Source organism: Borostomias antarcticus (genome assembly GCF_949987555.1).
Source record: "Borostomias antarcticus genome assembly, chromosome: 4".
In the NCBI taxonomy this organism is placed as follows: Eukaryota; Metazoa; Chordata; class Actinopteri; order Stomiiformes; family Stomiidae; genus Borostomias; species Borostomias antarcticus.
Genome location: NC_140237.1, coordinates 9368462 through 9395558, shown reverse-complemented (window position 1 = coordinate 9395558; position 27097 = coordinate 9368462). Strand labels below are relative to the sequence as shown.

At 50.7% G+C, this 27097-nt stretch overlaps 2 protein-coding genes across 2 annotated transcripts; one reads left to right on the top strand and one right to left on the bottom strand.

The window, feature by feature from the left end:
* Positions 1-3273: 3273 nt before the first annotated feature.
* On the top strand, positions 3274-16231 carry slc7a6 (solute carrier family 7 member 6; the record flags this gene model as incomplete). Its single annotated transcript, XM_084437260.1, has 9 exons — positions 3274-3694; positions 7807-7932; positions 8060-8204; positions 8441-8564; positions 8739-8842; positions 9393-9489; positions 11898-12047; positions 15884-16067; positions 16164-16231. The coding sequence occupies exons 1-9, from the start codon at positions 3286-3288 to the stop codon at positions 16229-16231; spliced, it is 1407 nt and encodes a 468-aa protein (XP_084293386.1). The 5' UTR covers positions 3274-3285.
* Positions 16232-20018: 3787 nt separating this feature from the next.
* Positions 20019-24800, bottom strand: slc7a6os (solute carrier family 7 member 6 opposite strand). The gene is made up of 5 exons (XM_084436876.1): positions 24602-24800; positions 23600-23956; positions 22988-23188; positions 22428-22560; positions 20019-20294 (listed from the first exon to the last, which is right to left on the bottom strand). Exons 1-5 carry the CDS (start codon positions 24791-24793, stop codon positions 20170-20172), a joined length of 1008 nt encoding a protein of 335 aa, XP_084293002.1. The 5' UTR covers positions 24794-24800; the 3' UTR covers positions 20019-20169.
* Between the last annotated feature and the right edge of the window lie 2297 nt (positions 24801-27097).

Sequence of the window (27097 nt, the reverse complement as noted above, 5' to 3'; positions counted from 1 at the left end):
GTAGGCGTAAATATAATTTCCGTATTAACTCATCATCGAAGCCAGGATGCCTCTCATTCATATCCGCCTGGCTGGTATGCTATGCTTGCGCTTCCATACGTGTAGGCTACAATTGTATTATATTCGTAGTGTTTTGTTACATTTCAACAAAGAATGAAATCAGAAAAAGAAATCAAGGCATATTGCATTTTGTACTTATTGGTTTGGTTAACTTACCAGCTGTTTACCATTGTGCCGTTTGACAAATAGGTCAATATCGTTGCCTATTGATTAGGAATATTCCTGAATGCACGGTGTACTATTTGCGACTCTTGCGCCGGTGCTCAGTTGCGTCGATTAATTTATCAAGGGAACTCAACTTTACAAAACCGCAGCGACTGTCAGCAGTTGTCTCCGTGGTGGCGCGTCTGTGCGATTGTGAGTGTGTGTGTGTGCGTGTGTGCGTGTGTGTGTGTGTGTGTGTGTGTGTGTGTGTGTGCGTGTATGTGTCTCTTTTGGACCATGGTAAACTAGAGGGCTGATAATAGCCTAGCAAAATCAATCAGAAACTCGAAACAAGTCAGGATTATGCAAGCCTGGCTGACTCCATTCAGTTTACGTCATTAGAGTGTATTGTGCTGTGTGATTGAGTCATTCAAGTCACTGGCAACAGACACTGGCAACTAGCTGTCTGTTACCTGTTAAGATTGTGCAAGGCATATATACAACAAAATTACCACTTCCAGTGTGAAGTAGCTTAATTGGTAGTTTGCTTAATAGAGTATTCTTTGATTTTGAAACAGTAGCCATATGTTGTTATTTCGGTTGCATGTTGTTATTTTGTATGGGCTTTCAGCAATGAGATTCACTTAAAGATATGATTTGAATGAGACATGACTCATTGAGACATGACTCATGACAGAAGGGCGGGGGTTCCGGGGGTGTGGGGAGAGGTCTGCCGAGGGGAGGGGAGGGGGGGGGGCAGGGGGGGGGGCAGGGGGGGTGGGGGCTGGTCATTTTAAAAGTAGCTCACAAGCCAAAAAAGTGTGGGCACCTCTGGGCTACATAAATAAATAATAAGGTAGAAGTAATAGGCTATAATAGTGTTATCAGAGCAGCACAGATTGAGATTATGAAATAATATCCAATCCATCTGTTCTCCCATCTCTCTCCTGGCCCTCTATCTCTCTCCTTCTGTCCCTCTCTCTATTCTGTCCTTCTCTATTTCTCCTGTCTTTCTCTCTCTCCTTCTGTCCCTCGATCTCTCTCTCCTTCTGTCCCCCTATCCCTCTCTCCTTTCGTCCCTCTATCTCTCTATTCTGTACTTCTGTCTCTTTCTCTTCCTTGAAACAACTGGAGTTGAAAGAGCTGCATGGTTTTGATAGATGCTTTCCCATCACGAGCATGGCTTCATGTTGGTCCACCGCGGCAAGAGAGCCACTCCAGCAGCAGAGAGAGGAATCATTTACAGACGGCTTGTCACTCCTGCTCTACCAACCTCTGATCTACCCACCCCCGCCTCCCTCTGCTCCCCTCCGCTGTTCTGCACCCTCCCCCCACCCAACACACCCACACCCACCCAACACACCCTCCCCCCACCCAACACACCCACCGCTTACTGTACTACTCAAGTCACCCTACGGTACATTGTCTACATTCCTCACATGTACACCCCACAGTCCAGCCTCGACCTTCTGAGCCTCCAGCCCCGTCCTAAGCCCCCTAGCCCAGCCTCCAGCCCCGGCCTCTACCCCCTAGCCCAGCCTCCAGCCCCGGCCTCTACTCCTCTACCGCCACACGCTGACCCTGGCTGCATTTCACCCTGGCTTCCTTTCTCCTTACAGCTACGACATGCAACGTCCCCCCCCCCCCTCGTCTATGTGCGGTGGGTGTTGTGTTGTTTGTTGTTTTGTTTGTTCCTCCCTCTGTCTCCCCCTCCCAGGTAGGGTTCGTCATACTGTCAATCATTGTTCGTCCGTCTGTCCCTGTCATCCAATGAGGAGCGTGCGTCCCCATTTAAGCCTCCCGTTCCCTCTCCTGTTTAGGTGGCATTTATGGTGCGTTCGTTTATAACTGGGAGGTGGCAAATTGCGACTTGCTACGAGGAATTATTAAATAAAACACCGCATGAACTCGCACTTCCTCGTCGCAAATTCGTTTCTCAGCCCCCAGTTGCCCTGACGTCAATATCATATCATATCATCATCATATCATTCGCTATAGCTCGAATGCACACAGGTCGGAGGTAGGTATTTTGCCACTTGTGACTTGCCAGCTCCGACCACAAACGAATGCACCATTTATTACTTACTTACGCATGTAGTGTCTGCTCTGTCCCGTGTCTGTATTCGTGAATTCTGGTTCAGGCCGGTTTGAGTTCTAGTGTGTTTGTTCAGACCGTTGACCGTGGTCGTCCCTTCGGTTAAGCCCCAGGGGAGGGTGAGAGTGAGGTCGTCAGGTAAGATGGCCGAGGGCTTCCATGTCCATCACAAGTCAGCTTTTGTCTATATACATTAGGTCAGCTTCCTCCAGGGTGCCACCTCTTCTATTTTCTTGGTTTAGTTTATGCAGAGACTGTTATTAGAGCGTATTTAGGACAGGTAGCTTGAGGACTAGCTGGGAGTTGTTTTTATTTCACTCCTTTGGCACCCTTGCTCGCGTCCTCCCCTTGGTCTTGTTCCTCTGTATTGATTAGTATTAGTATTAATTTTGTATAAATAAATAATAGTATTAAATTAGTATTTAATTTTGTATAAATAAACCTCCCTCATTTTATAGTTGCACTACTGTGCCACAAAGTATATGCAGACAGCGTGTTACAACATGGTGTTGATAGTGGGTGTGGCCTCTGTGGACATGGTGTTGATAGTGGGTGTGGTCTCTGTCGACATGGTGTTGATAGTGGGTGTGGCCTCTGTGGACATGGTGTTGATAGTGGGTGTGGTCTCTGTCGACATGGTGTTGATAGTGGGTGTGGCCTCTGTGGACACGCTGTTGATAGTGGGTGTGGCCTCTGTACAGTGTTTCTCTGCCAGCTCCCGATGTATTGCACACCGCCTCCTCTAAACTCTCTCCTCTTCCCTCTATGTCCCCTCTCTCCTCTCCTCTCGTCTTCCCTCTCCTCTCTCCTCCCCAGGATACTACCCACAGGCCGTCCAGCGTCTGCCTACCAGCGGACCACCGTCGGTCCAGCCCTGGTCCAACCAGACGCCATTTTAACCGGACGCTACCATGAAGAACCAGGAAGAGACCAGGAAGCTGGACGACAGCTCCGCCCACGAGGACGCCGCGCCCCCCAAGGAGAGCATGCAGCTGAAGAAGGAGATCTCGCTGCTCAACGGGATCAGCCTCATTGTGGGGAACATGATCGGGTCGGGGATCTTCGTCTCCCCTAAAGGCGTGCTGATCTACAGCGCCTCCTACGGGCTGTCGCTGGTCATCTGGGCCATCGGGGGCATGTTCTCCGTGGTCGGGGCGCTGTGCTACGCCGAGCTGGGCACCACCATCACCAAGTCGGGCGCCAGCTACGCCTACATCCTGGAGGCCTTCGGCGGCTTCCTGGCCTTCATCCGGCTGTGGACGTCCCTGCTCATTATCGAGCCCACCAGCCAGGCGGTCATCGCCATCACCTTCGCCAACTACCTGGTGCAGCCGCTCTTCCCCACCTGTGAACCGCCGTACGGCGCCGCCCGCCTCCTGGCCGCCGCCTGCATATGTGAGTAGTGACTGCGTGTGTGTGCGCGCGTGTGTGTGTGTGTCCTTTGCCACTGATGTCCGAACTGAATGTTGAGGTTTGAACAGGCTAGCCTATGGCTGCAGCGTACTGAGGGGAGTGGGTGCTGGAGACAGAAATATGATCTAGACTTGAGATCAAGAGACATTACATTACATTACAGTCATTTAGCAGACGCTTTTATCCAAAGCAACTAACAATAATTGCATTTAACGTAGGAAGAGCCAATGTACTACTTGCCAGAACTCACAAGTGCATCTTCTTTCTAAAACAAGTGACTAAGAGCATAATCTAGTGCTGAAGGCAAAGTGCAAGAATCGCAATCTAAAGTACAGTGCAATATAATATAATAAAATAAGTCCTAAGGTGGGAGGATTGTTGTAGTACTTCTTGAAGAGATGAGTTTTGAGCCTGCAAAGAAAGATGGGCAGCGACTCTGCTGTCCTGACATCAGTGGGCAGTTCATTCCACCACTGCGGGGCCAGGACAGAGAAGAGCCGTGACCGTGTCGATCGACCGCAGGAGCCTCGGAGTGACGGGGCAACCAGTCGCCCTGAGGTAGCAGAGCGTAGCGGTCGGGAGGGGGTGTAGGGTTTGACCATGGCCTGGAGGTAGGAGGGGGCTGTTTCTTTCATTGCCCTGTAGGTTAGCGCCAGAGTTTTAAACTGGATGCGAGCCGCTACAGGGAGCCAGTGTAAGGAACGGAGGAGGGAAGTTGTGTGGGAGAATTTGGGGTGGTTGAACACCAGGCGAGCAGCAGCTTTCTGGACAAGTTCCAGAGGTTTAAGGGCTGACGCCGGTGCCCCAGCGAAGAGGGAGTTGCAGTAGTCCAGGCGGGAGATGACCAGGGCCTGGATGAGTACCTGCGCCGTTTCATTAGTGAGGAAAGGGCGAATCCTCTTGATGTTGTAGAGCATGAATCTGCAGGAACGTGTGACGGATGTGACATGTGAGGAAAATGACAGTTGGTCATCCAGGGTCACACCCAGATTCCTCGCAGTCCGAGTCGGGGTCACCACTGTGTCTTCAATGGTGATGGCCAGGTCCCGGTGCGGACAGCCCTTCCCCGGGAGGAACAGCAGCTCAGTCTTGTCCAGATTGAGCTTGAGGTGATGTGTCGTCATCCACTCCGAGATGTTAGCCAAGCACCCAGCTATGCGTGTCTCCACTTTTGTATCAGAAGGGGGAAATGACAGAACCAGTTGGGTGTCATCGGCATAGCAGTGATAGGAGAAGCCATGCGAGCGAATGACAAAGCCCAGAGATGTAATGATGAGGGAAAACAGGAGAGGACCCAGGACAGACCCTTGTGGAACCCCCGTAGTCAGACTACGCGGTTCCGACGTCGACCCTCTTCATGTCACCTGGTAGGAGCGGCCCGTCAGGTAGGATGCAAACAGGGAGTTTGCAGAGCCATCGATGCCTTTCTCCTCGAGGGTGGAGAGGAGGATCTGGTGGTCTACCGTATCAAATGCTGCTGACAGGTCTAGGAGTATCAGGACAGAGGAGAGAGAGTTCGCTCTTGCGGCATGGAGTGACTCTGTTACTGCAAGGAGGGCGGTCTCTGTCGAGTGGCCAGCCTTGAACCCGGATTGGTGGGGATCTAGGAGGTTGTTCGGGTGGAGGTACGAAGACAGTTGGTTAAAGATAGCACGTTCAAGTGTTTTGGATAGAAAGGATAGAAGGGAAACCGGTCTGTAGTTTTTGACATCAGGTTCGAGAGATGGTTTCTTTAGGAGGGGGGTGACTCTGGCAGTCTTGAAAGCAGAGGGAAAGCATCCTGATACAAGAGATGCATTGATGAGGTGGGTTAGGAAGGGAAGGAGTTCGGGTGCAACAGACTGAAGGAGAGTCGAGGGAACAGGGTCTAGGGAGCACGTGGTGGGGCGGTTAGATGTTACAAGGTTGAGGGCCTCGTTGGAGGAGAGGGGAGAAAAGTGGGATAAGGTGGGGCGTGGAGAGGAGGGGGGGAGCAGGGAGGGGAGAGAGGGTGGGGGTGGGGGGTGAGTTTCGTGCACGGAGCGTTGACCGGGGGAGGGGGGAAAGAGGATCTGATATCGTTAACTTTCTTGCCAAAGAAGTTGGCGAAATCATCAGGGAGAAGGGAGGAGTTGGGAGTAGGAGGTGGGGGCTGGAGTAGTGAAGAGAAGGTTTCAAAGAGTTTTTTAGGATTGGAAGCAGAGTTTAGGATTTTAGAGCGGAAGAAAGCAGCTTTAGCAGCAGACAGAGAGGAGGAGAATGTGGAAAGAAGAGATTGGAAATTAAGAAGGTCCTCTGGGAGCTTGCCTTTCCTCCATTTATGCTCAGCTATTCTCAGGCTCCGTCTATCAGTACGCACTGAGTCCGACAGCCATGGGGCAGGTGGAGTTGGGCGTGCAGGCCTGGAGGTGAGGGGACAGAGATTGTCCAGAGAAGAGGAAAGAGTAGAGAGGAGAAGATCAGTGGCAGTATCAGAGGGTAGGAGAGAGAAGGATTCAGGGGCGGGGAGGGCGGAGGTGACAGCAGAGGAAAGGTCAGTAGGGGAGAGCGAGCGGAGATGGCTACGGGCGGTAACCATGTGGGTAGGAGGAGGAGTTACAGGGGAAGAGGGGATGGAGAGGGAGTAGGACATGGAATAGTGGTCAGAGAGATGGAGGGGCATGACAGACAGGTTAGAGGTAGAACAGTGTCTAGTGAAGATGAGATCTAGCTGGTTGCCGGCTTTGTGAGTAGGAGGAGAAGAAGAGAGGTGAAGATCGAAGGAAGAGAGGAAGGAGAGGAGAGGTTCCAATTTCTCACTCTGGATGTTGAAGTCCCCGAGAAGGATGAGTGCGGACCCATCATCTGGGAAGTGCGAAACTAGTGTATCGAGCTCCTCTAGGAATTCACCAAGAGGACCTGGTGGGCGATACACAACAGCAATGGTGAGCTTGATTGGATACGTGACAGAGACAGCATGGAATTCAAAAGAGGGAGGGGAGAACTGTGGAATCGAGACGAGTGAGTATTTCCATGTTGGGGAAATGAGCAGGCCAGTACCACCACCTCGCCTCGCAGCTCTGGGAGTGTGGGAGAAAGAATACACATCTGACAGGGCTGCGGGTGTGGCAGTGTTCTCTGGTGTGATCCATGTCTCGGTGAGAGCAAGGAAGCTGAGGGAGAGCAAGGATGCATAGCCTGAAATAAACTCAGCTTTGGGCACCGCCGACTGGCAATTCCAAAGTCCCCCTGTCACCACTTGCTCTCTATGAGTTGAGACAGTCGGATAGATGAGGTTAGAGGGGTTACGGAGTCTGGGGGTGACCCAGTGTCTGCGTGACCCCCGTAGAGGGAACACAACAGGATTTGGACGCAAACACATAATGCTACCAAAACAGGTACAGAGGTAGGTGCAGACGTACTACCTTCCTGACAGGCTTTCTTGACAAAGTCGCTCTTGAATAAGTCGCCCGGTGCCTTTGGTCGCCCTCGCGCGCCGGAGGGAGCTGTCGCTGTCTAAGCCGTCAATGCTTAAGGCCTGTAACTGCTGATTGCTAATCGTCTGCCAGGAGAGTAGGCCACTCCCTCAGCCCACTCAACAGGGCAATTAGTCTAGCTCAGACCGAAACTAACTCTCACAATAACATTGAATAACAAAGCACAGTTTCACAACGACACTGACGACTTAGCACTTAGCACTAGCTATTAGAGTAAGAAAATTATACTTAGGTTTCTAGTTCAGTCTTGTAGCTCCAAGTTCCTTCCAGAGATTAAAGCAATCTGGGGAACACTTGGGCCTGTGCTGTTTATATATCCTGACTTCAGCAGGCCACTCCCTCAGCCCACTCAACAGGGCAATTAGTCTCGCTCCATGTAACCTACAACATGTATGTAATCTGTGTGTATCTGGTTTATATCTTTTTATGATTGTGTTTGTTTTGTAATTGCAGGGCTCACCCATAAAAGAGACTTAGAGTATTAAAATAAAGTTTAAATAAAGTAAAACATGTCAGTTTGTCAGTCTGCCCTGTCTGAATATGCCAAGGTAATATGGACCAGTATGTAGCTTTTATACTTCTGGTCCAGGCTTTTTAATTGGTCAACCCAAGTATGTCTCTCTCCTGTGATTGGTTCAGGCCTGCTGACGTTCATCAACTCAGCCTATGTGAAGTGGGGCACCAGGGTCCAGGATATGTTCACCTACGCCAAAGTGATTGCGCTCATCGTCATTATCATCACTGGCATCGTCAAACTATGCCAGGGTGAGCCTTACACTCATCAATCAATCAATCAATCAGCTAAGCAAAACATTGTCTTATTCATTATTAAACTAACATCAACCCATACCACCTGTGTCTCCATGGTGATCTTTCTGTCTCCGTTCCCAAGGTTACACAGGGAATTTCGAGGCATCGTTCCATGGCTCGTCTTCGAACCCAGGCGACATCGCCTTGGCGCTCTACTCTGCTCTCTTCTCCTATTCTGGCTGGGACACCCTCAACTTCGTCACCGAGGAAATCAAGAACCCAGAGAGGTACTCTGCACACAGTCCAGTCCGGTTTAGTTCAGTCCACTTTCATCCAGTCCAGTCCAGTCCAGTCCAGTCCAGTCCAGTCCAGTCCAGTCCAGTCCAGTCGAGTTCAGTCCTGTCCTCTCCTGTCTTGTCCAGTCCAGTCCAGTCCAGTCCAGTCCAGTCCAGTCCAGTCCAGTCCAGAATCATCTTAACACCAATATGGCTTTCTGATTAATCCTATCGCCTCATTTCCATAGGAATCTGCCGCTGTCCATTGCCATCTCCATGCCGATCGTCACGGTGATCTACATCATGACCAATGTGGCGTACTACGCTGTGCTCGATATGAGCGCCATCCTGGCCAGTGATGCTGTTGCTGTGGTGAGTTACCACAGCAACCACCAGCTCAGCCATTGGCACTGTTTACATGGAACAACTTTAACCATAGGGAATGTGTATGTTTGTGTGCCATTTGTGTGTGTGTGTGTGTCTACCTGCCTGTGTGTGTGTTTTGTGTTGAAATGCCATATCTAACTCTGAAGTGTTGTTGTGTAGACATTTGCTGACCACACGCTGGGAGTGATGAGCTGGACCATCCCCATCGCTGTGGCCCTGTCCTGCTACGGGGGCCTCAACGCCTCCATCATCGCTGCCTCCAGGTCAGCCTGGTCACACACACACACACACACACACACACACACACACACACACACACACACACACACACACACACGCGCGCGCACACACACACACACACACACACACACATTCTTAAAATAGTCTTAATGGATGTTCTAATTGTAGTGTTACCATGACAAAAATCTGCTCGAGTGAGTTTTATAGTAGGAGCCTCTGACCCTCTCTCCTGGGTGAGGCTGCGTCGAAGCTTACGTGTGTGTGTGTGTGTGTGTGTGTGCGTGTGTGTGGTGTGTGTGTGTGCGTGTGTGTGTGCGTGCGTGTGTTTGTGTGTGTGTGGTGTGTGTGTGTGTGGTGTGTGTGTGTGTGTGGTGTGTGTGTGTGTGTGTGTGTGTGTGTATGCGTGTGTGGTGTGTGTGTGTGTGTGTGTGTGGTGTGGTGTGGTGTGTGCGTGTGGTGTGTGTGTGTGTGTGTGGTGTGTGTGGTGTGTGTGTGGTGTGTGTGTGTGTGTGTCTGTGTGTGTGTGTGTGTGTGTGGTGTGTATGCGCTAATGTTTGCTGACTCCGTCTCCAGGCTGTTCTTTGTGGGAGCTCGTGAGGGCCACCTCCCCGATGCTCTGAGTATGATCCACGCAGAGAGGTACACTCCTGTCCCCGCCCTGCTCTTCAACGTAAGAACCCCCCCACGCCAGCCCTCTACCCCCCACTCTGGGTCTTTAAACCCCCCCACGCCAGCCCTCTACCCCCCACTCTGGGTCTTTAAACCCCCCCCACGCCAGCCCTCTACCCCCCACTCTGGGTCTTTAAACCCCCCCACGCCAGCCCTCTACCCCCCACTCTGGGTCTTTAAACCCCCCCCACACCAGCCCTCTACCCCCCACTCTGGGTCTTTAAACCCCCCCACACCAGCCCTCTACCCCCCACTCTGGGTCTTTAAACCCCCCCACACCAGTCCTCTACCCCCCACTCTGGGTCTTTAAACCCCCCCACACCAGCCCTCTACCCCCCACTCTGGGTCTTTAAACCCCCCCACACCAGTCCTCTACCCCCCACTCTGGGTCCTCAAAGGACAATGCTCGTTTTTGACAACCTGGACCTTATTTACGACATATTATAAGATGTTTGACTCACCGAGATCACTTTGGTGTAGTTCGGAGGCATGTAGAAGAAATTTAAAATCCAGCGCGAGCCAGTATATCCATGTAATGGCGGTGGTCGGGGCACTTAGAATGCAGTTTCTAAAAATCTATTTTCTAGAATGCAGTTTCTAAAAATCTATTTTCTATTTTCTAAAAATCTATTTTCTCCAGCACGCACAGCAACGATGGCACGCTGTGCGCATGCGTGCTGGAGCAAGTGGGGAAGCTATTTAGTTTTCGAAAGACGTTTCGAAAGATCATATTACAGAGGCATGTGAACCCTACGCTCTATGTAAGCACAACTAGCGATTCATAAAGACAGATTGATGAAAACAACCGTTTCGCAGCAGAAAATAGATTTTTAGAAACTGCATTCTCAGTGCCCCCACGACCGCCATTACATGGATATACTGGCTCGTGCTGGATTTTAAATTTCTTCTACATGCCTCCGAACTACACCAAAGTTATCTCGGTGAGTCAAACGTCTTATAATATGTCGTAAATAAGGTCCAGGTTGTCAAAAACGAGCATTGTCCTTTAAACACCCCCACACCAGCCCTCTACCCTCCACTCTGGGTCTTTAAACCCCCCCACACCAGTCCTCTACCCCCCACTCTGGGTCTTTAAACCCCCCCACGCCAGCCCTCTACCCCCCACTCTGGGTCTTTAAACCCCCCCACACCAGTCCTCTACCCTCCACTCTGGGTCTTTAAACCCCCCCACACCAGTCCTCTACCCCCCACTCTGGGTCTTTAAACCCCCCCACGCCAGCCCTCTACCCCCCACTCTGGGTCTTTAAACCCCCCCACGCCAGCCCTCTACCCCCCACTCTGGGTCTTTAAACCCCCCCACGCCAGCCCTCTACCCCCCACTCTGGGTCTTTAAACCCCCCCCACGCCAGCCCTCTACCCCCCACTCTGGGTCTTTAAACCCCCCCACACCAGCCCTCTACCCCCCACTCTGGGTCTTTAAACCCCCCCACGCCAGCCCTCTACCCCCCACTCTGGGTCTTTAAACCCCCCCACGCCAGCCCTCTACCCCCCACTCTGGGTCTTTAAACCCCCCCACACCAGCCCTCTACCCCCCACTCTGGGTCTTTAAACCCCCCCACACCAGCCCTCTACCCTCCACTCTGGGTCTTTAAACCCCCCCACGCCAGCCCTCTACCCCCCACTCTGGGTCTTTAAACCCCCCCACACCAGCCCTCTACCCCCCACTCTGGGTCTTTAAACCCCCCCACACCAGCCCTCTACCCCCCACTCTGGGTCTTTAAACGCTTCCTGGAGACGTTCGCATGGCCGTTCGTCACCAATCATGAACGGGGGAGTCAGGTTCGTTGGCCTCGACTGAAGTTCCTTGGATAGAATCTCCCCAGAATGCATTGCGCCTGCTTGGTTTCAGAGATGGCCCAGTCAGTTGTAGCTTGACTGCAGCCCACCGGTGTCCTGGTGGCGTTATTGGGAGCACGTCCCACTCTAGTGGCGGGAGCCATGCCTGATCTCAGCTTGGTGTGGTCCCACAGGATCACATGCACACCAGAGAGAGTTAGACCGGGGGTAGGATGACTGACCAGTACGGGGCTCCAAACCCACATCTCTACGGCTCAGTGACTTCACAAACTAAGCATCCCCCTCCCCCTCCCTCTCTCCTCCCTCTCCCCTGCTCTCCTCCCTCTCTCCTCCCTCTCCCCTGCTCTCCACCCCCCTCTCCTCCCTCTCCCCTGCTCTCCACCCCCCTCTCCTCCCCTCTCTCCTCCCTCTCCCCCCCTCTCCCCTGCTCTCCACCCCCCTCTCCTCCCTCTCCCCCCCTCTCCCCCCCCCTCTCCTCCCTCTCTCCTCCCTCCCCCCTGCTCTCCACCCCCCTCTCCTCCCTCTCTCCTCCCTCTCCCCCCCTCTCCATCCCCCTCTCCTCTCTCTCCCCCCCTCTCCACCCCCTCCCAGTGTGCCATGGCCCTGGTCTACCTGACGGTAGAGGACGTCTTCCAGCTCATCAACTACTACAGCTTCAGCTACTGGTTCTTCATGGGCCTGTCCATCGCCGGGCAGATCTACCTGCGCATCAAGCAGCCGGACAGACCCAGGCCTCTCAAGGTCAGCTACGTACAGCACCGTACAGACCCAGGCCTCTGAAGGTCAGCTACGTACAGCACCGTACATGCGGGGTGGTGCTGGGTGCACTGCTGGCAGCTCACGAACAGACAGATGATTTTGTATCATATCGTATTGTTTTATATTGTATAATACACACTATGAGGATGATGAGGATATTTGATTGAGACTTTTATTTAATCAAGGAAGACAATTGAGAGCTGCGGCAGTGGCTAGTTGCAAAACTAGAATGGAGAAGTAAGACGCCTCCTTCCCTCCACTAGTCTGGGGGTCCACCTTGGGCAAGTGGTAGTACCCCCTAGCCCCCCTACCTGGGGTTACAGGAAAAAAACCCTGATGACATTACACCAAAAAGGAAGAGAGACCCGGACCGGAGGAAGCCCGGGGCCCTCGTCTGGAGCCAGGCCCAGACGGAGGGCCCGCATGCGAGCGCCTGGTGGCCGGGCTTACCACGGAGCCTGGCCGGGCCCAGCCCGAATAAGCAACGTGGAAGCACCATCTCCTCCTCCATCGTCCCGTGGACCCACCACCCGCGGGAGGAATTGTCGGGGTCGGGTGCGCTGCCAACTAGGTGGCGGTGAAGGCGGGGGGCACCGATGGACCGGACCCGGGCGGCAAAGGCTGGCTCTGGGGACATGGAACGTGACCTCGCTGGGGGGGAAGGAGCCGGAGCTTGTGAGGGAGGTGGAGCGATACCAATTACACCTGGTGGGGCTAACCTCCACGCACAGCACCGGCGCCGGAACCAAACTCCTGGATAGGGGTTGGACCCTGTTCTTCTCCGGAGTTGCTCACGGTATGAGGCGTAAGGCAGGTGTGGCTATACTAGCTAGCCCCCAGCTGAGCGCCTCTGTGCTGGAGTTCACCCCAGTGGACGAGAGGGTCGCCTCCCTGCGCCTTAGGACTGTGGGGGGGGGGGGACTCTGACTGTGGTTTGTGCTTATGCACCGAACAGCAGTTCAGAGTACTCAGCCTTCCTGTAGACCCTGAGTGGAGTCCTTTTGGGGGCTCCTGCAGGGGACTCCAGTGTCCTACTGGGGGACTTCAATGCACACGTAGGCAATGATGGAGAAACTTGGAGGGGCGTGATTGGGAGGCATGGCCACCACGATCTGAACCCGAGTGGTGTTTTGTTGTTGGACTTCTGTGCTAGACACGGTTTGTCCATAACAAACACCATGTTCGAACACAAGGATGCCCACAAGTACACCTGGCATCAGAACACCTTAGGCCGAAGGTCGATGATCGATTTCGTTATCGTATCATCTGATCTGAGGCCATGCGTTTTGGACACTCGGGTAAAGAGAGGGGCAGAGCTGTCCACTGATCACCATCTGGTGGTGAGCTGGTTTCGATGGCGGGGGAAACTTCTGGACAGACCTGGAAAACCCAAGCGTGTAGTGAGGGTGAACTGGGAACGTCTGGAGGAAGAGCCTGTCCGGAGAGATTTCAATTGCCACCTCCGGCGGAGCTTCTCAGGCATCCCTGTGGAGGTTGGGGACATCGAGCATGAGTGGTCGGTGTTCAAAGCCTCCATTGCTGAAGCTGCGGCTGGGAGCTGTGGCCTGAGGGCCATAGGTACCTCAAGGGGCGGTAACCCTCGGACACCGTGGTGGACAGCGGTGGTCAGGGAAGCCGTCCGACTGAAGAAGGAGGCCTTCCGGGATATGTTAGCCCGGGAGACCCCAGAAACAGTTGCAGGGCATCGACTGGCCCGGAGGGCTGCGGCTTCGGCCGTGACCAAGGCAAAGCAGCGGGTGTGGGAGGAGTTCGGAGAAACCATGGAGAAGGACTTTCGGTCGGCACCAAAGTGTTTCTGGAAGACCATCAGACACCTCAGGAAGGGAAAGCGGGGGACCATCCAAGCTGTATACAGCAAGGAGGGGACACTGCTGACCTCAACTGAGGAGGTTGTTGAGCGTTGGAAGGAGCACTTTGAGGAACTCCTGAAACCGACTAATCCACCCTCTACGAACGAGGCAGAGCCGGAAGATGATGGGGGGTCGTCAATGTCCTTGGAGGAGGTCACTGAGGTAGTCAAACAACTCCACAGTGGCAGAGCCCCAGGGACTGATGAGATCCGTCCAGAAATGCTGAAGGCGCTGGGTGTAGAGGGGCTGTCTTGGTTGACACGCCTCTGTAACATTGCGTGGAAGTCTGGGTCGGTGCCGAAGGAGTGGCAGACTGGGGTGGTGGTCCCCATATTCAAAAAAGGGGACCAGAGGGTGTGTGCGAATTATAGATGCATCACATTACTCAGCCTCCCAGGGAAAGTTTACTCCAAGGTGCTGGAAAGGAGGGTCCGGCCGATAGTCGAACCTCAGATCGAAGAGGAACAATGCGGATTTCGTCCTGGTCGTGGAACCACCGACCAGCTCTTCACTCTCGCAAGGATCTTGGAGGGGGCTTGGGAGTTTGCCCAACCTGTCTACATGTGTTTTGTGGACTTGGATAAGGCTTAAGACCAGGTCTTGTGGAGGGTTATGCGGGAGTATGGGGTGAGGGGGTCCCTACTTAGGGCCATCCAATCCCTGTACACCCAGAGCGAGAGCTGTGTCCGGGTCCTCGGCAGTAAGTCGTATTCCTTTCCGGGGGGTGTTGGCCTCCGCCAGGGCTGCGCTTTGTCACCAATCCTGTTTGTGATTTTCATGGACAGGATATCGAGGCGTAGCCGGGGGGAGGTGGGTTTGCAGTTCGGTGAGCTGGGGATCACGTCACTGCTTTTTGCAGATGATGTGGTCCTGATGGCATCAGCTGCCTGCGACCTCCAGCACTCTCTGGATAGGTTCGCAACTGAGTGTGAAGCGGCTGGGATGAGAATAAGCACTTCTAAATCTGAGGCCATGGTTCTCAGCAGGAAACCGGTGGCCTGTCCGCTCCGAGTAGGAAATGAGTCCTTACCCCAAGTGAAGGAGTTCAAGTATCTGGGGGTCTTGTTCACGAGTGAGGGAACCATGGAGAGGGAGTTTGGCCGGAGAATTGGAGCAGCTGGTGCGGTTCTGCTGTCGCTTTACCGCACTGTTGTGACGAAAAGAGAGCTGAGCCAAAAGGCAAAGCTCTCGATCTACCGGTCTATCTTCGTCCCCACCCTCACCTATGGTCATGAAGGATGGGTCATGACCAAAAGAACGAGATCACGGATACAAGCGGCCGAAATGAGTTTTCTCCGGAGGGTGGCTGGGGTCTCCCTGAGAGATCGGGTGAGAAGTTCAGTCATCCGGGAGAGACTCGGAGTAGAGCCGCTGCTCCTTTGCGTCGAAAGGAGCCAGTTGAGGTGGTTCGGGCATCTAGTGAGGATGCCTCCTGGGCGCCTCCCTAGGGAGGTGTTCCAGGCGTGTCCGGCTGGGAGGAGGCCGCGGGGTAGACCCAGGACTAGGTGGCGGGACTACATCTCCGCACTGGCCTGTGAGCGGCTAAAGATTCCCCAGGCAGAGCTGGTTGATGCTGCTAGGGAAAGGGATGTCTGGGGCCCCCTGCTGGAGCTGCTGCCTCCGCGACCCGACCCTGGATAAGCGGATGAAGATGATGATGATGACAATTGAGAGCAATGCTCTCATTTTCAATGTCGCCCTGAGTACAAGAAAACATGTACAGAAATATGACATAGAATAAATAAAATAAGATAATATACAATACAACACTGTAAAAAATCAATTAGGAAAAGCAAGTGCAGTTCTCTCTCGGAACGCCCTCTAAGATCATTTTAAACTCTTTCACAGAGGTGAGAGTCCTGCAACCTATTCCATTTATCCGGGGCATAGAAGTGAAAGGCAGTCTCACAGATATCTGTGTAATAACATCCTGTCTCTCTCTCCCAGCTGACCCTGCTGTACCCGGTGGTGTTCTGCATGTGCACCGTGTTCCTGGTGGCAGTGCCCCTCTACAGCGACACCATCAACTCCCTCATCGGCATCGGCATCGCCCTCTCCGGCGTGCCCGTCTACTTCCTGGGGATTCATCTGCCCGAGGACAAACGCCCGCCGTGCGTCAGCAAGTTGTTGCGTGAGTCACTTCTCCTCTCCTCGTCTCTCTCTCTCATCCTCTCTCTCTGTCTGTCTGTCTATACATATATATATTTTCTCTCTCCTTTTGTTCCAGATTCTATCACCCATTTCACCCAGTTCACCTGCTTCTGTGTTCTCACTGAGATGGACAAGAGCGAGTAGAGCCACCATGACACTATCTCCAGGACTACAACCTCTCAACTACACTACCCAGGATCCATGGCGACCCACTGAACTGTCAATGGGGACCAGCCAGAAGATATTTACCTCTGCAGAAATGTGGCCTTTCTGCACATCTCAGTCCTACGTTACAAGGTTCTTTACATGTACGTACATACATGTACGTATGCACACACGACTGTATAAACAGGATAAGGATGAGGTCAGAGGTCATGTGACCCAGAAGGTAGTATTCATCCTTCAGGTTCAAATGTGTCAGATCTGCTGTGCCTGCCAGTCAGATACAGTATGTACAGTATTTCTGTGTAATATGTGTCTCTTGACCGGACAGAATGAGTTTAATATAAAACAGCACTTTGCATTTGTTTACAATGAAAAGTGCTTTATTAATAAAATGAATTATTATTTATTATTACTGTAGTGTTTGGCTGGGTGGGCTTTGAACCCACAACACCCAGGTTCACTACCCGCTGCTCCAAGTGGGTAGTCTGGCCTCATCAGGGTGAGGACCACAATATCACAGGTTCTGAGCTTCTAACAGGAGTCGGAAGGTGTGGGTCCCAATGGAGTTGATAGCTACACTAGTGTTAAGGAATATACATTAAGGGGTGACAGAATAAATGGGTGAAAATATAAAAAGGGGTGGAAAAGTCTGCTGCTACTCGTTGATTCAGGTGAACCACATCTGTCATGATGGTATCCGCTCAGTGTTGGTCTCTCTAGCCTTCTCCTAGACCCAAGCTGTGTTCGGAATCGCTCCCTCGTTCCCTCACTCCCTATTCCCTATATAGGGTTCACCATGTAGTGAACTACCTAGGGAACGGAGAAAATGTAGGGTACATGCACTGTTCCCTGCAAATCAAGGTGAATTGTGGGTAATAAATAGTGGACTATATAGGGAACGAAAATTCCGTGGAGAATTCGGACACTACAAACAAAATGGCTGACGCCCTATATAGTGAATAGGGAGCGATTCCGAACACAGCTCCAGTGTGGGTCTCTCTAGCCTTCTCCTAGACCCAGTGTGGGTCTCTCTAGCCTTCTCCTAGACCAGTGTGGGTCTCTCTAGCCTTCTCCTAGACCCAGTGTGGGTCTCTCTAGCCTTCTCCTAGACCCAGTGTGGGTCTCTCTAGCCTTCTCCTAGACCCAGTGTGGGTCTCTCTAGCCTTCTCCTAGACCGTGTTGGTCTCTCCAGTCTTTTCCTAGACCCAGTGTTGGTCTCTCTAGCCTTCTCCTAGACCCAGTGTTGGTCTCTCTAGTCTTCTCCTAGACCCAGTGTGGGTCTCTCTAGCCTTCTCCTAGACCCAGTGTGGGTCTCTCTAGCCTTCTCCTAGACCCAGTGTGGGTCTCTCTAGCCTTCTTCTAGACCCAGTGTGGGTCTCTCTAGTCTTCTCCTAGACCCAGTGTGGGTCTCTCTAGCCTTCTCCTAGACCGAGTGTGGGTCTCTCTAGCCTACTCCTAAACCCAGTGTGGGTCTCTCTAGCCTTCTCCTAGACCCAGTGTGGGTCTCTCTAGCCTTCTCCTAGACCCAGTGTGGGTCTCTCTAGCCTTCTCCTAGACCCAGTGTGGGTCTCTCTAGCCTTCTCCTAGACCCAGTGTGGGTCTCTCTAGTCTTCTCCTAGATCCAGTGTGGGTCTCTCTATCCTTCTCCTAGACCCAGTGTGGGTCTCTCTATCCTTCTCCTAGACCCAGTGTGGGTCTCTCTAGCCTTCTCCTAAACCCAGTGTGGGTCTCTCTAGCCTTCTCCTAGACCCAGTGCAAAATTGTAGGGAAACATTTCCATTCCTTTTCTATGAGGAATGGTGCAGTATACGTGTTCAGTATACGTGTTCAGTATACGTGTTCAGTATACATGTTCAGTATGCAGTGATATGCACCTGTCTGTCCTCCACGTGATGTTTCCTCTCCCCCCGTCTCCTTCATGCTGTTCTGGGCCTGGACCCTCCTCTCCCATCTCAAGGGCTGAGGAATTACCCAGCAGTGAGGAGAGATGTGTCCCAACTCAATAATGACAACTAAAGATATTCAGTCCAGGTTTGAAACCTCTCCGGTGGGACCTTCCTTCCTTCCTTCCTTCCTTGCAGTCATCTTGGATCTGACGTGCCCGGAGAAGTGAAAGCATGCCAATCTGCTCAAGTCATATCAGTGATTCTCCAAGGAAGGAAGGAGTTTTAGAGGATGGGGTCATGGTCTCCAGGCCCACGATAAAGGAGCCAACCAAGGTTCTCTCAAGGAGGACTGTGGGTATGGACCACTGACGCAGTTCAGATTAACTTCTCATTCTAATTCTCTAAATCATCCCTAGGTATGGTAATATTATCTAATTTATTGTATAGTTTATGAATAAAACATTGTACAGAACCAGTGTATTCCCCGGTGTATTTTCTCACATTGTATTTTATCTGATTCTATAATAATATTGAGAATTTCTTTGAAAGATTGGATTTATTTTGAAAGTTTTATTGGTTTCTTTCTTTACACATCTACATATTTACAAAACATGTTCTCTCTTTATCAAGCAGACTCAAAGTAACTCACTCAAAAGAACTCTGCAGAACAGAACTCTGTGAAACAGGGAATGTAGAACCATACATGTGGAACACACACACACACACACAGACAGACACAATGGTCCACACTTTCATATAATGCACTACCACACACCAACAGACACAAGCACTATCAAACGCTTGAATGCACACAACCATGCACAAAGGCAAACAAATGAAACACCCCATATTCACCAAACACACAGTCCACACCATCTCACCACAACTGTGGACATTAGAAGCATAAAGCATACCACACGTATGTGCAATATATCTAACTTACATTAACTTTGAACTAACACTCACACACAAATTCACTCCAACACTTGCACAGTAAAAAATAAACGATAAGACTCTGACCTGACCTAATGATCAGCGCCCCCTACTGGCCTGACACACCTGGTTCTGAGAGGAACGGCAGGGTGGAGGAATGGAGGGGGTTGGTTTCCTGGGGCTGGGGCTAACTACTGCAATTCATCTGTCCAGTCCTTTCAAGTCTAGACATGCTTAGGAGAAAGCTCTTCCTTGTACTGGAGAGTCAAGGGTTAAGGGAGGTCATGTCTGTTGGGAGGTCAGGTGTGTTGGGAGCAGGTCAGGTGTGTTGGGAGCAGGTCAGGTGTGTTGGGAGCAGGTCAGGTGTGTTGGGAGCAGGTCAGGTGTGTTGGGAGCAGGTCAGGTGTGTTGGGAGCAGGTCAGGTGTGTTGGGAGCAGGTCACGTGTGTGCGGAGCAGGTCAGGTGTGTTGGGAGCAGGTCAGGTGTGTTGGGAGCAGGTCAGGTGTGTTGGGAGGTCAGGTATGTAGGGAGTAAGGAGGTCAGATGGATATGGAGAAGGGAGGTCAGGTATGTAGGGAGTAAGGAGGTCAGATGGATATGGAGAAGGGAGGTCAGGTATGTAGGGAGTAAGGAGGTCAGATGGATATGGAGAAGGGAGGTCAGGTATGTAGGGAGTAAGGAGGTCAGATGGATATGGAGAAGGGAGGTCAGGTATGTAGGGAGTAAGGAGGTCAGGTGTATATGGAGAAGGGAGGCTAGGTATGTAGGGAGTAAGGAGGTCAGATGTATATGGAGAAGGGAGGTCAGGTATGTAGGGAGTAAGGAGGTCAGATGGATATGGAGAAGGGAGGTCAGGTATGTAGGGAGTAAGGAGGTCAGATGGATATGGAGAAGGGAGGTCAGGTATGTAGGGAGTAAGGAGGTCAGATGTATATGGAGAAGGGAGGTCAGGTATGTAGGGAGTAAGGAGGTCAGATGGATATGGAGAAGGGAGGTCAGGTGCATTGGCAGTAGGTAGGTCAGGTGTGTAAGAGGGTCAGGTGTGTTTCTGGAGAAGGCCTCTGACACATTCACACACATCTGCAGCGAATGGAGGATCAGTCAGAGTCCTTGTCCCCCTCTTCCTCGTCTTCAGCGTTGTGGTTCCCCAGCTCATGCAGGATCTCCCTCTGGTACGTCTCCCAGCTCCGCCTGCTGTATGAGTGCTCCTCCTCCCAGTAGCCTGCAGGGCAGCGACACAACATTAGAACAACGGTCATAATAAGGGTCGAGGGGCAACATTTGGCTAACCATGCCATTAGGGCTGAGACTGGGCCAAGCCTGGACATGTTTTAAACCCACTAGTACATGTGCTTTATCTCAGCAGCTGTATAGCAGCACCGGTCCAACGGAGGATGCTACGAGTGTAACCCATCCATTAGGGACGGGAACTGGCAGGGTCCTCCCGATTCGATTTGATCCCGATACTTAGGTGCCGATTCGATTTGTATTGCGATTTTTTGGGGCAACTGCGATTCTGTAATATTGCGGTTCGATATGACGATTTTTTGCGATTTTTTTTTTTGACCTGGCGAGTTATGAAAGCCAAATTTCTTCCAGATGTGCGATTTGAATTGTGGAGGTGCAGCATGGATCTTCTCATTGTCATCCGACATGTTTGCTGCTTCTTCTGACTGGTGTTGTCAAAATATCGATATCAAAATTATATATTTGAGACGATACCTGCTAAAAGTATCTCGATAGGCTACTGATACGATACCATGGCAAAAACCTAAAACATCAGGAAAAGTAGGCTAATGGTATAATGTCAGGTGTAGCCTACTGATCTGTGTTTGCTGTCTGCAGAGGCGGAGAAAGAATGTCAACTAAACTAAATAAATTACATATATTTTATTTTATTATTTTATTCATTAAATGAAAAAAAATCTCTACTTTGTAAAATAATAATCTTAGGATAGGTTAGGTTAACTTAGAATGCTACAATTATAAGCTGAAAGTGTCTGCTCTGCTCCACTAGTCTGACACTCAGATTAAATTGCTATTCAGATTCTGGGGCGGGAGCCAGGCTACTGATCCTCTCCTTCACTCTGTCCTCACGCAGCAGAGCATGTCACAGCCTCGCAGCACAGAGCAACGGTGTTCACGTTACGGCATGACGAGCTCCACAGCTCACAGATTGACTCATTGATGTTATGAGGTTCCCCAGCTGTTAGCATTGGGTTTAAATCTGAAATATTACCCAATAGGCGCGTTTGCTTTTGGAAATCCTCCGCCACCGTCTAGAGTAACCAACTGAGCAGCCCTCAGCCCTTTCACTTTCCTTCGCGAACGGTCTTTGCAAACTATTTTATAACTTTTTTTCCGTTAGCTTTGTGCTCGCCCCAAACATTTGCAGAAATAAGCGAATGATCTGAAAGTAGTTTGGTGAACTGGACAGACGGTTGGCACGCGCACTCAGCTTAGAGAGTAGCAGAGAGGAAAGGGAGTAGCAGGGGGACAGAGAGAAGCAGAGCACTACACACACACACACACTCACACTGCCCCAGAGGGACAGAGAGGGAGAGACACGCACACTGCCCCGACACACTGCCTCGACCCAACTCTGAAATACGGCTCATTCTTAAAGTACTGGTACTAATAAAATGGGTTATTGTACCGTTTGACGGCAGTGTATCGCGGGACCTTTCTAGTATCTGCATACCGTGCAACACTACTTTTGACTGAATAATAACCGTAACCTAGCAAGCTAGCTACTACGCGAAGCGTTCCGTTCTAGGAGGAAGTTGTTTTTGGTGGTTTTTTTATACCAAAAAAAATCGTTTTAGGGCAGCATGGCGATTTAAAAATCGTCACACACAAAAATTGCGATTTGTAACAGAATCGATTTTTTCTCCCATCCCTACCATCCATCCCGGGGCAGGATTAGAACCCGGGTAACCAGTTTGGGAGGCGGAAACGCTGACAGTTGCGCCAATAGGGACATCCCTCTTGGAGGGACTGTGAGCGAGTTTCAAGTGAGTTTCGCCGGCTACTCCACGTTTCACTCGGTTACACTTACCCCATCCAAACCCGCTCCACACCACTGGGCATCCGGTTCACGGCACCATTATAACTCATCCGTTTCACCGTGCCGAGGGTGGGATTAGAACCCGGGTCTCATGCTTGGGAGACAGACAGGCTGACAGCTATGCCAACAGGGACGTCCCTCTTGGGAGGGACTGTCAGCGCTCCTTTGAGGAGTGAGTTTCACCAGCTACTCCACGTTTCACTCGGTTACACTAGCAATCATACAGACTTCTACAAGCTGAGGATGTATACATAAACAAGTACATAAACAAAGTAAACAGGTGTGTACCGCCGAAGCGCTCTTCACGGTCCCCCTCCTCATCGCTGTCCTCGTCAGGGTAGTCATTCCTCCAGTTTCCTTCCTCGTTCTCGTCATCCTCGTCCTCGTACACCTCCTCCTCGTGCACCACCAGATCAGGCACCTGCACGGGCAGCACAGCAGGCAAGCTTACAGCTGCTGAGCTACACAGTCTAAAGGCTGACCAAAGCTAGTGAGCCATCGAGTCCGAGTCCGAGCAGTGGACAGACGGGGGAGGCAGAGCTGCCCAGCTGTGTTTCAGAGTTGGTTCAGTGACCAATCGCCTCCTGGTCAGTCCTCTAGCCTCGGACCTGAAGGCTTCGACACTTCGGCTTTAGCTTTACCTGCTAACTTAGTGTCACCAGTCAGGAGACCGAGGTTTGATACCAGCTAGTCACATATTATTTTACATGACATCTCTTATGGCTACGTTTTTGTGTCCAGGAGGACCATACGTCATCTCAGAATAGCTATGATACGAAGACAGTGTATTATGGTCATGAAGAATATAGGGCTATGAATGTCATCCGATGCTTTATGACAGGTCATACCAGGTCGTCTTCGTTGGTGTAGGCTCTGACTGACAGGATATCCTGTATCCAGCCAGGCGTGGCCATCTCCTGGTAGTACAGGTCGTAGACATAGTCGTCCTCCCTCTCGCGATGCTCCACCCCCAGCCCTTCCCCCGACACGCTCAGACGCTCGCGGATCATCTTCATGGAATTACATAGGATCACTTCCGGGTCAGAAGTCTACAGGAATCACACGAGAGGGAGAGACAGACGATAGAGACAGATGAGAGGGAGAGACAGACGATAGAGACAGATGAGAGGGAGAGACGGACGATAGAGACAGATGAGAGGGAGAGACGGACGATAGAGACAGATGAGAGGGACAGACAGACAATAGACACAGATGAGAGGGAGAGACAGAGAAGTTAAATCCATCCACAGACTCTGCATCCCTGAATGCATCCCTGACTCTTTATATGCTACAGGTCAATACAATGTTGCTACCATCCTACTACATGTAACTGCCCCTAGAGAAAGCACTCTGAATCCTGGTCACAGAGTTTGGAATCCTCTCCCCCTGTCTGAATGAAATGACAGGAACACAACCCCCCCCAACCCCCGCCCCAGACCTCCTGCCCTGGCACCTCCCACCTTGCTGGGGTTCTTGTCCTGCTGCTCTCCCTCCTCCTGGATCAGGTCAAACACCTGCACCTGTCCCAGGCTCCTCCTGTCTGCCTCCTGGCCCTCCAGACCAGCCTCCCCCCCATCTCCCTGCTCACTGCCCGGGGACTCTGTCTGGGCAGAGTCTGGGGCCGGGGCTGGTCTCTGCATGGGGAGGCCTGCCCGGTGGCTGGACAGGATCCGGTACCGCTCCTCCCTCCTGGTGCTCCACTTGGCACTCCGCAGATCTCCCATGATCCTCTGGGAGCTGGTGGCAGAGGGGCGGAGGGCGTGAGCAGCACGGGGGCGAGCCAGAGCCTCGCGCACCTGAGTCTGGACTGGAGCATCCTGTATGCGCACACACAAAACACACAGAGGGGCCATTTATATTTAATTAGATAATGGACCACAGAGCTTTGACAGTATCTTATCTGAGTAAGCATCCATTATTCCATTATGAGTATCAGTCTCATAATGGAAATCATAGTATATGGTCACTTCAAAGCGTCTATTCTAGCAACAAACTTCCATATTCAACTTATAGTCTTTGACTGTCCTCTGAAAGAAAATCATTCAGTGTCGATAGCTAGCATAGCTAACATTAGTGCTAGCTTAAGCCAAGCATGATGTAACTATAGCTGTTATATAGCTTTCGAACGACATTGACTCGTGTATACAGTAAGAATATTAGTTATCTAACTGGCTAGCTAACGTTATATATGTAGGTAAATTAGGCCAGGCTGAATAACGGTTAGCTAACGTTAGCTAGCCGCTCCATGTTCGGTTCCAGCAAATAGGCTGAACCCATCATCAAAACAAAGCATAACTTGACAAGATGTTAGCAAGCTAGCTTTCAAGCTAACTGGAATAGGTAGTAAAGTAATTCCCTTGCAAAACTCTTCGCAAACAAACAAAACACACGATAATCCTCCTCCATCCCTCGAGTCCCCATCCTACTAAAGAGACCCCGAGGCTGTGACGCGGCCCTCCTACCTGAGACGTGACCGTGGCCACCAGTTTGAACACTGAGTTCTCCACCTCCGTGTCCTCGGGCTCCGGTACCGTGTCCCCGGCGGACTGGGACGTGCTCTCCGGTCGGATGCGTTTACAGGCGAGCAGCAGAGCATCGGCGGGGTCGGTCCCCCGCTTTCTCTTCACACGGAGAATCGTCGCATTTGGATCCATTGCTGGTTCTTTCTCTGCTTGCCGTAAGGGAGCAGTGTAGTCGTAAAAGAGAAAAAGGGGCGGTGCTTCACATTTATAGTGTTACTTACTTTACTTACTGCATGGTGTTGGTTTCTGGAACACATTATTTGGCAATCATCAAGACTCTTCACAGAGAACTTGACAGAAAACAATGGTCTCTGTGTTTTAACGGATTTTAACCCTCCAAAGAAGCTGTAGTAGGCTATGTAAGATTTTAAACAGTTAAATATTGATATATTATTATATATAAACATTGTCTCTGGTTAGAGATGTAGAGAACATGTACACAAAATATGTATATTGTGTCAAAATGAGGAGAGCAGAAAACCCTGAAGTAACAATCATCACAATCTTTACTTAAAGGAGTAGTAAAGGGAAATGCATGTTTAGCCCTGTTTTAAGGTAACAATGATCATATACAATGGTTCAGATCAAAACGTTGACAAAGCTAGCATTTTCGAGAAAGTTGATAAATGCGCTACCACCGTTTTGGTCATACAATGGATGTGGATGGGCACCTTGAAAAATCATTCAAAAACATTTTCACTCGATTTCAAAGACAAGAAGCTCACCGAGGGTGTAATTGGTGTCCGTTGGTGTTCTGACATCAAATTCGCCGCAAAGTATGAATCCTGTAGGGTTTTATTGATCATTTTATGAAATCCATTGACTTGTATTGAAGCGACCGTTGTAGATGTGTAGATCAATCCGCAGAGGGGATTCAGGAAGCGGAACTACTTACGGTAGCTATTGTTATTGTTTATGTTGCTAGGCTACCTAGTTTGCGGAAGTTTACACACGTATGTGCTGGGACTAAATAGTTCTATGCTAAATTCTTAAAAAAGCCTTTCCAGATGAACCAGAATCTTACTTTATGGCGAATTATATGTCCGAACACCAACTAACACCTCGGTGAGTTTCTTGTCTTTGAAATCGAGAGTTTAACATGTTTTTGAATGATTTTTCAAGGTGCCCATCCACATCCATTGTATGACCAAAACGGTGGTAGAGCAATTATCAACTTTCTCGAAAATGCTAGCTTTGTCAACGTTTTGATCAGAACCATTGTATATGATCATAAGTAACCTTAAAACAGGGCTAAACATGCGTTTTCCCTTTACTACTCCTTTAAGCTCAATTAGATAACTTTATAGTTCAATATTCACCTTTACTTACTATTAGTTTATGAATTGGCCTTAGCAAGACCCCAAAAATCATCTTTGTGACATGAGACTGCATGAGACTCTGTGAATTTATTATTTTCGAATTTCGGTGACTGGATAGTACACTGGCAGGAAATCTTGTGGTGGAAACGGAAGTGACACATTTCGCATGTCACAATATCAGGAAGACAACAAACACTTCGCCCCGCGAAACATCTTTAGGTTACTTGCTTAACCCCGGTTCTCTGATAACATGAGTGAAATGTTTCACCTATGGGATGCGCTCGCGCGACCCTACAATGGAAGCTTTTATACAACGTCTGTCCTGATAGGACAGACTGGCGACGCGTGACAGGAGGTCCCGCCTCCGAGGATATATGTGGTGTTACCAGGCCAACGTCATTCTCGATCAAACTTTCTGAACCCGTGCATAATGTGTGTGCAATTCGGGTAAACTGGTGAAACATTTCACTCATGTTATCAGAGAACCGGGTTTACGCAAGTAACCTAAAGTTCTATTTCAAACATTCGTTCATGTTTCACCTATGGGATGAATAGACCACTCCCGTATTGCAGAGAAGTTAAAAACCGAGTTTGGAGAGCAGAGTGGCTGGGGACCAACAGCCGTCCACCTAATAGCCGACACCTAACACCGCATGAGCCACAGATGGTGCAGTCACATCCAGTCGGTAAAATCTGGCAAACGTGTGGGGAGTGGACCAACTCGCCGCTGCACAGATATCTTTTACTGACAAGCCCCTGAACAGTGCCCAAGAGGCAGCCATTCTCGAGTAGAATGCGCCCTGAGGCCAGCCAGGGGATGTATGTATATTGGATGTAGGCCTAACAATGAAATAATCCTTGAATCCTACTTAGTCTATATATTCATTTTCTCATATTAGCGGCCACTTTCATCAAATGAAAAGTAGTAAAATATAATCTTGGGATGAGACCCGAGAGTAGGGCTCTGCCTCAGCAGTCGTAGAGAGCAACAGTGTCATATTTCACTGTGACACGACTAGGGATGGGAATCGAAAATTGGTTCTTGTTGAGAACCGGTTCCCAGTGAATCAATTCCTTGGAATCGTAGACCAAAATTCTTAAAGTCGTAGGCCTACTG

What these genes read in the sequence shown, in the direction of transcription:
- slc7a6os (XM_084436876.1), bottom strand. Translation starts at nt 24,793, where the DNA reads ATGGATCCAAATGCGACGATTCTCCGTGTGAAGAGAAAGCGGGGGACC. An exon ending in AGGACAAGAACCCCAGCAAG is followed by an intron (nt 23,189 to 23,599) that starts GTGGGAGGTGCC and finishes TGATTCCTGTAG; the next exon opens with ACTTCTGACCCGGAAGTGAT. An exon ending in CCGTGAAGAGCGCTTCGGCG is followed by an intron (nt 20,295 to 22,427) that starts GTACACACCTGT and finishes GCTGCCCTGCAG; the next exon opens with GCTACTGGGAGGAGGAGCAC.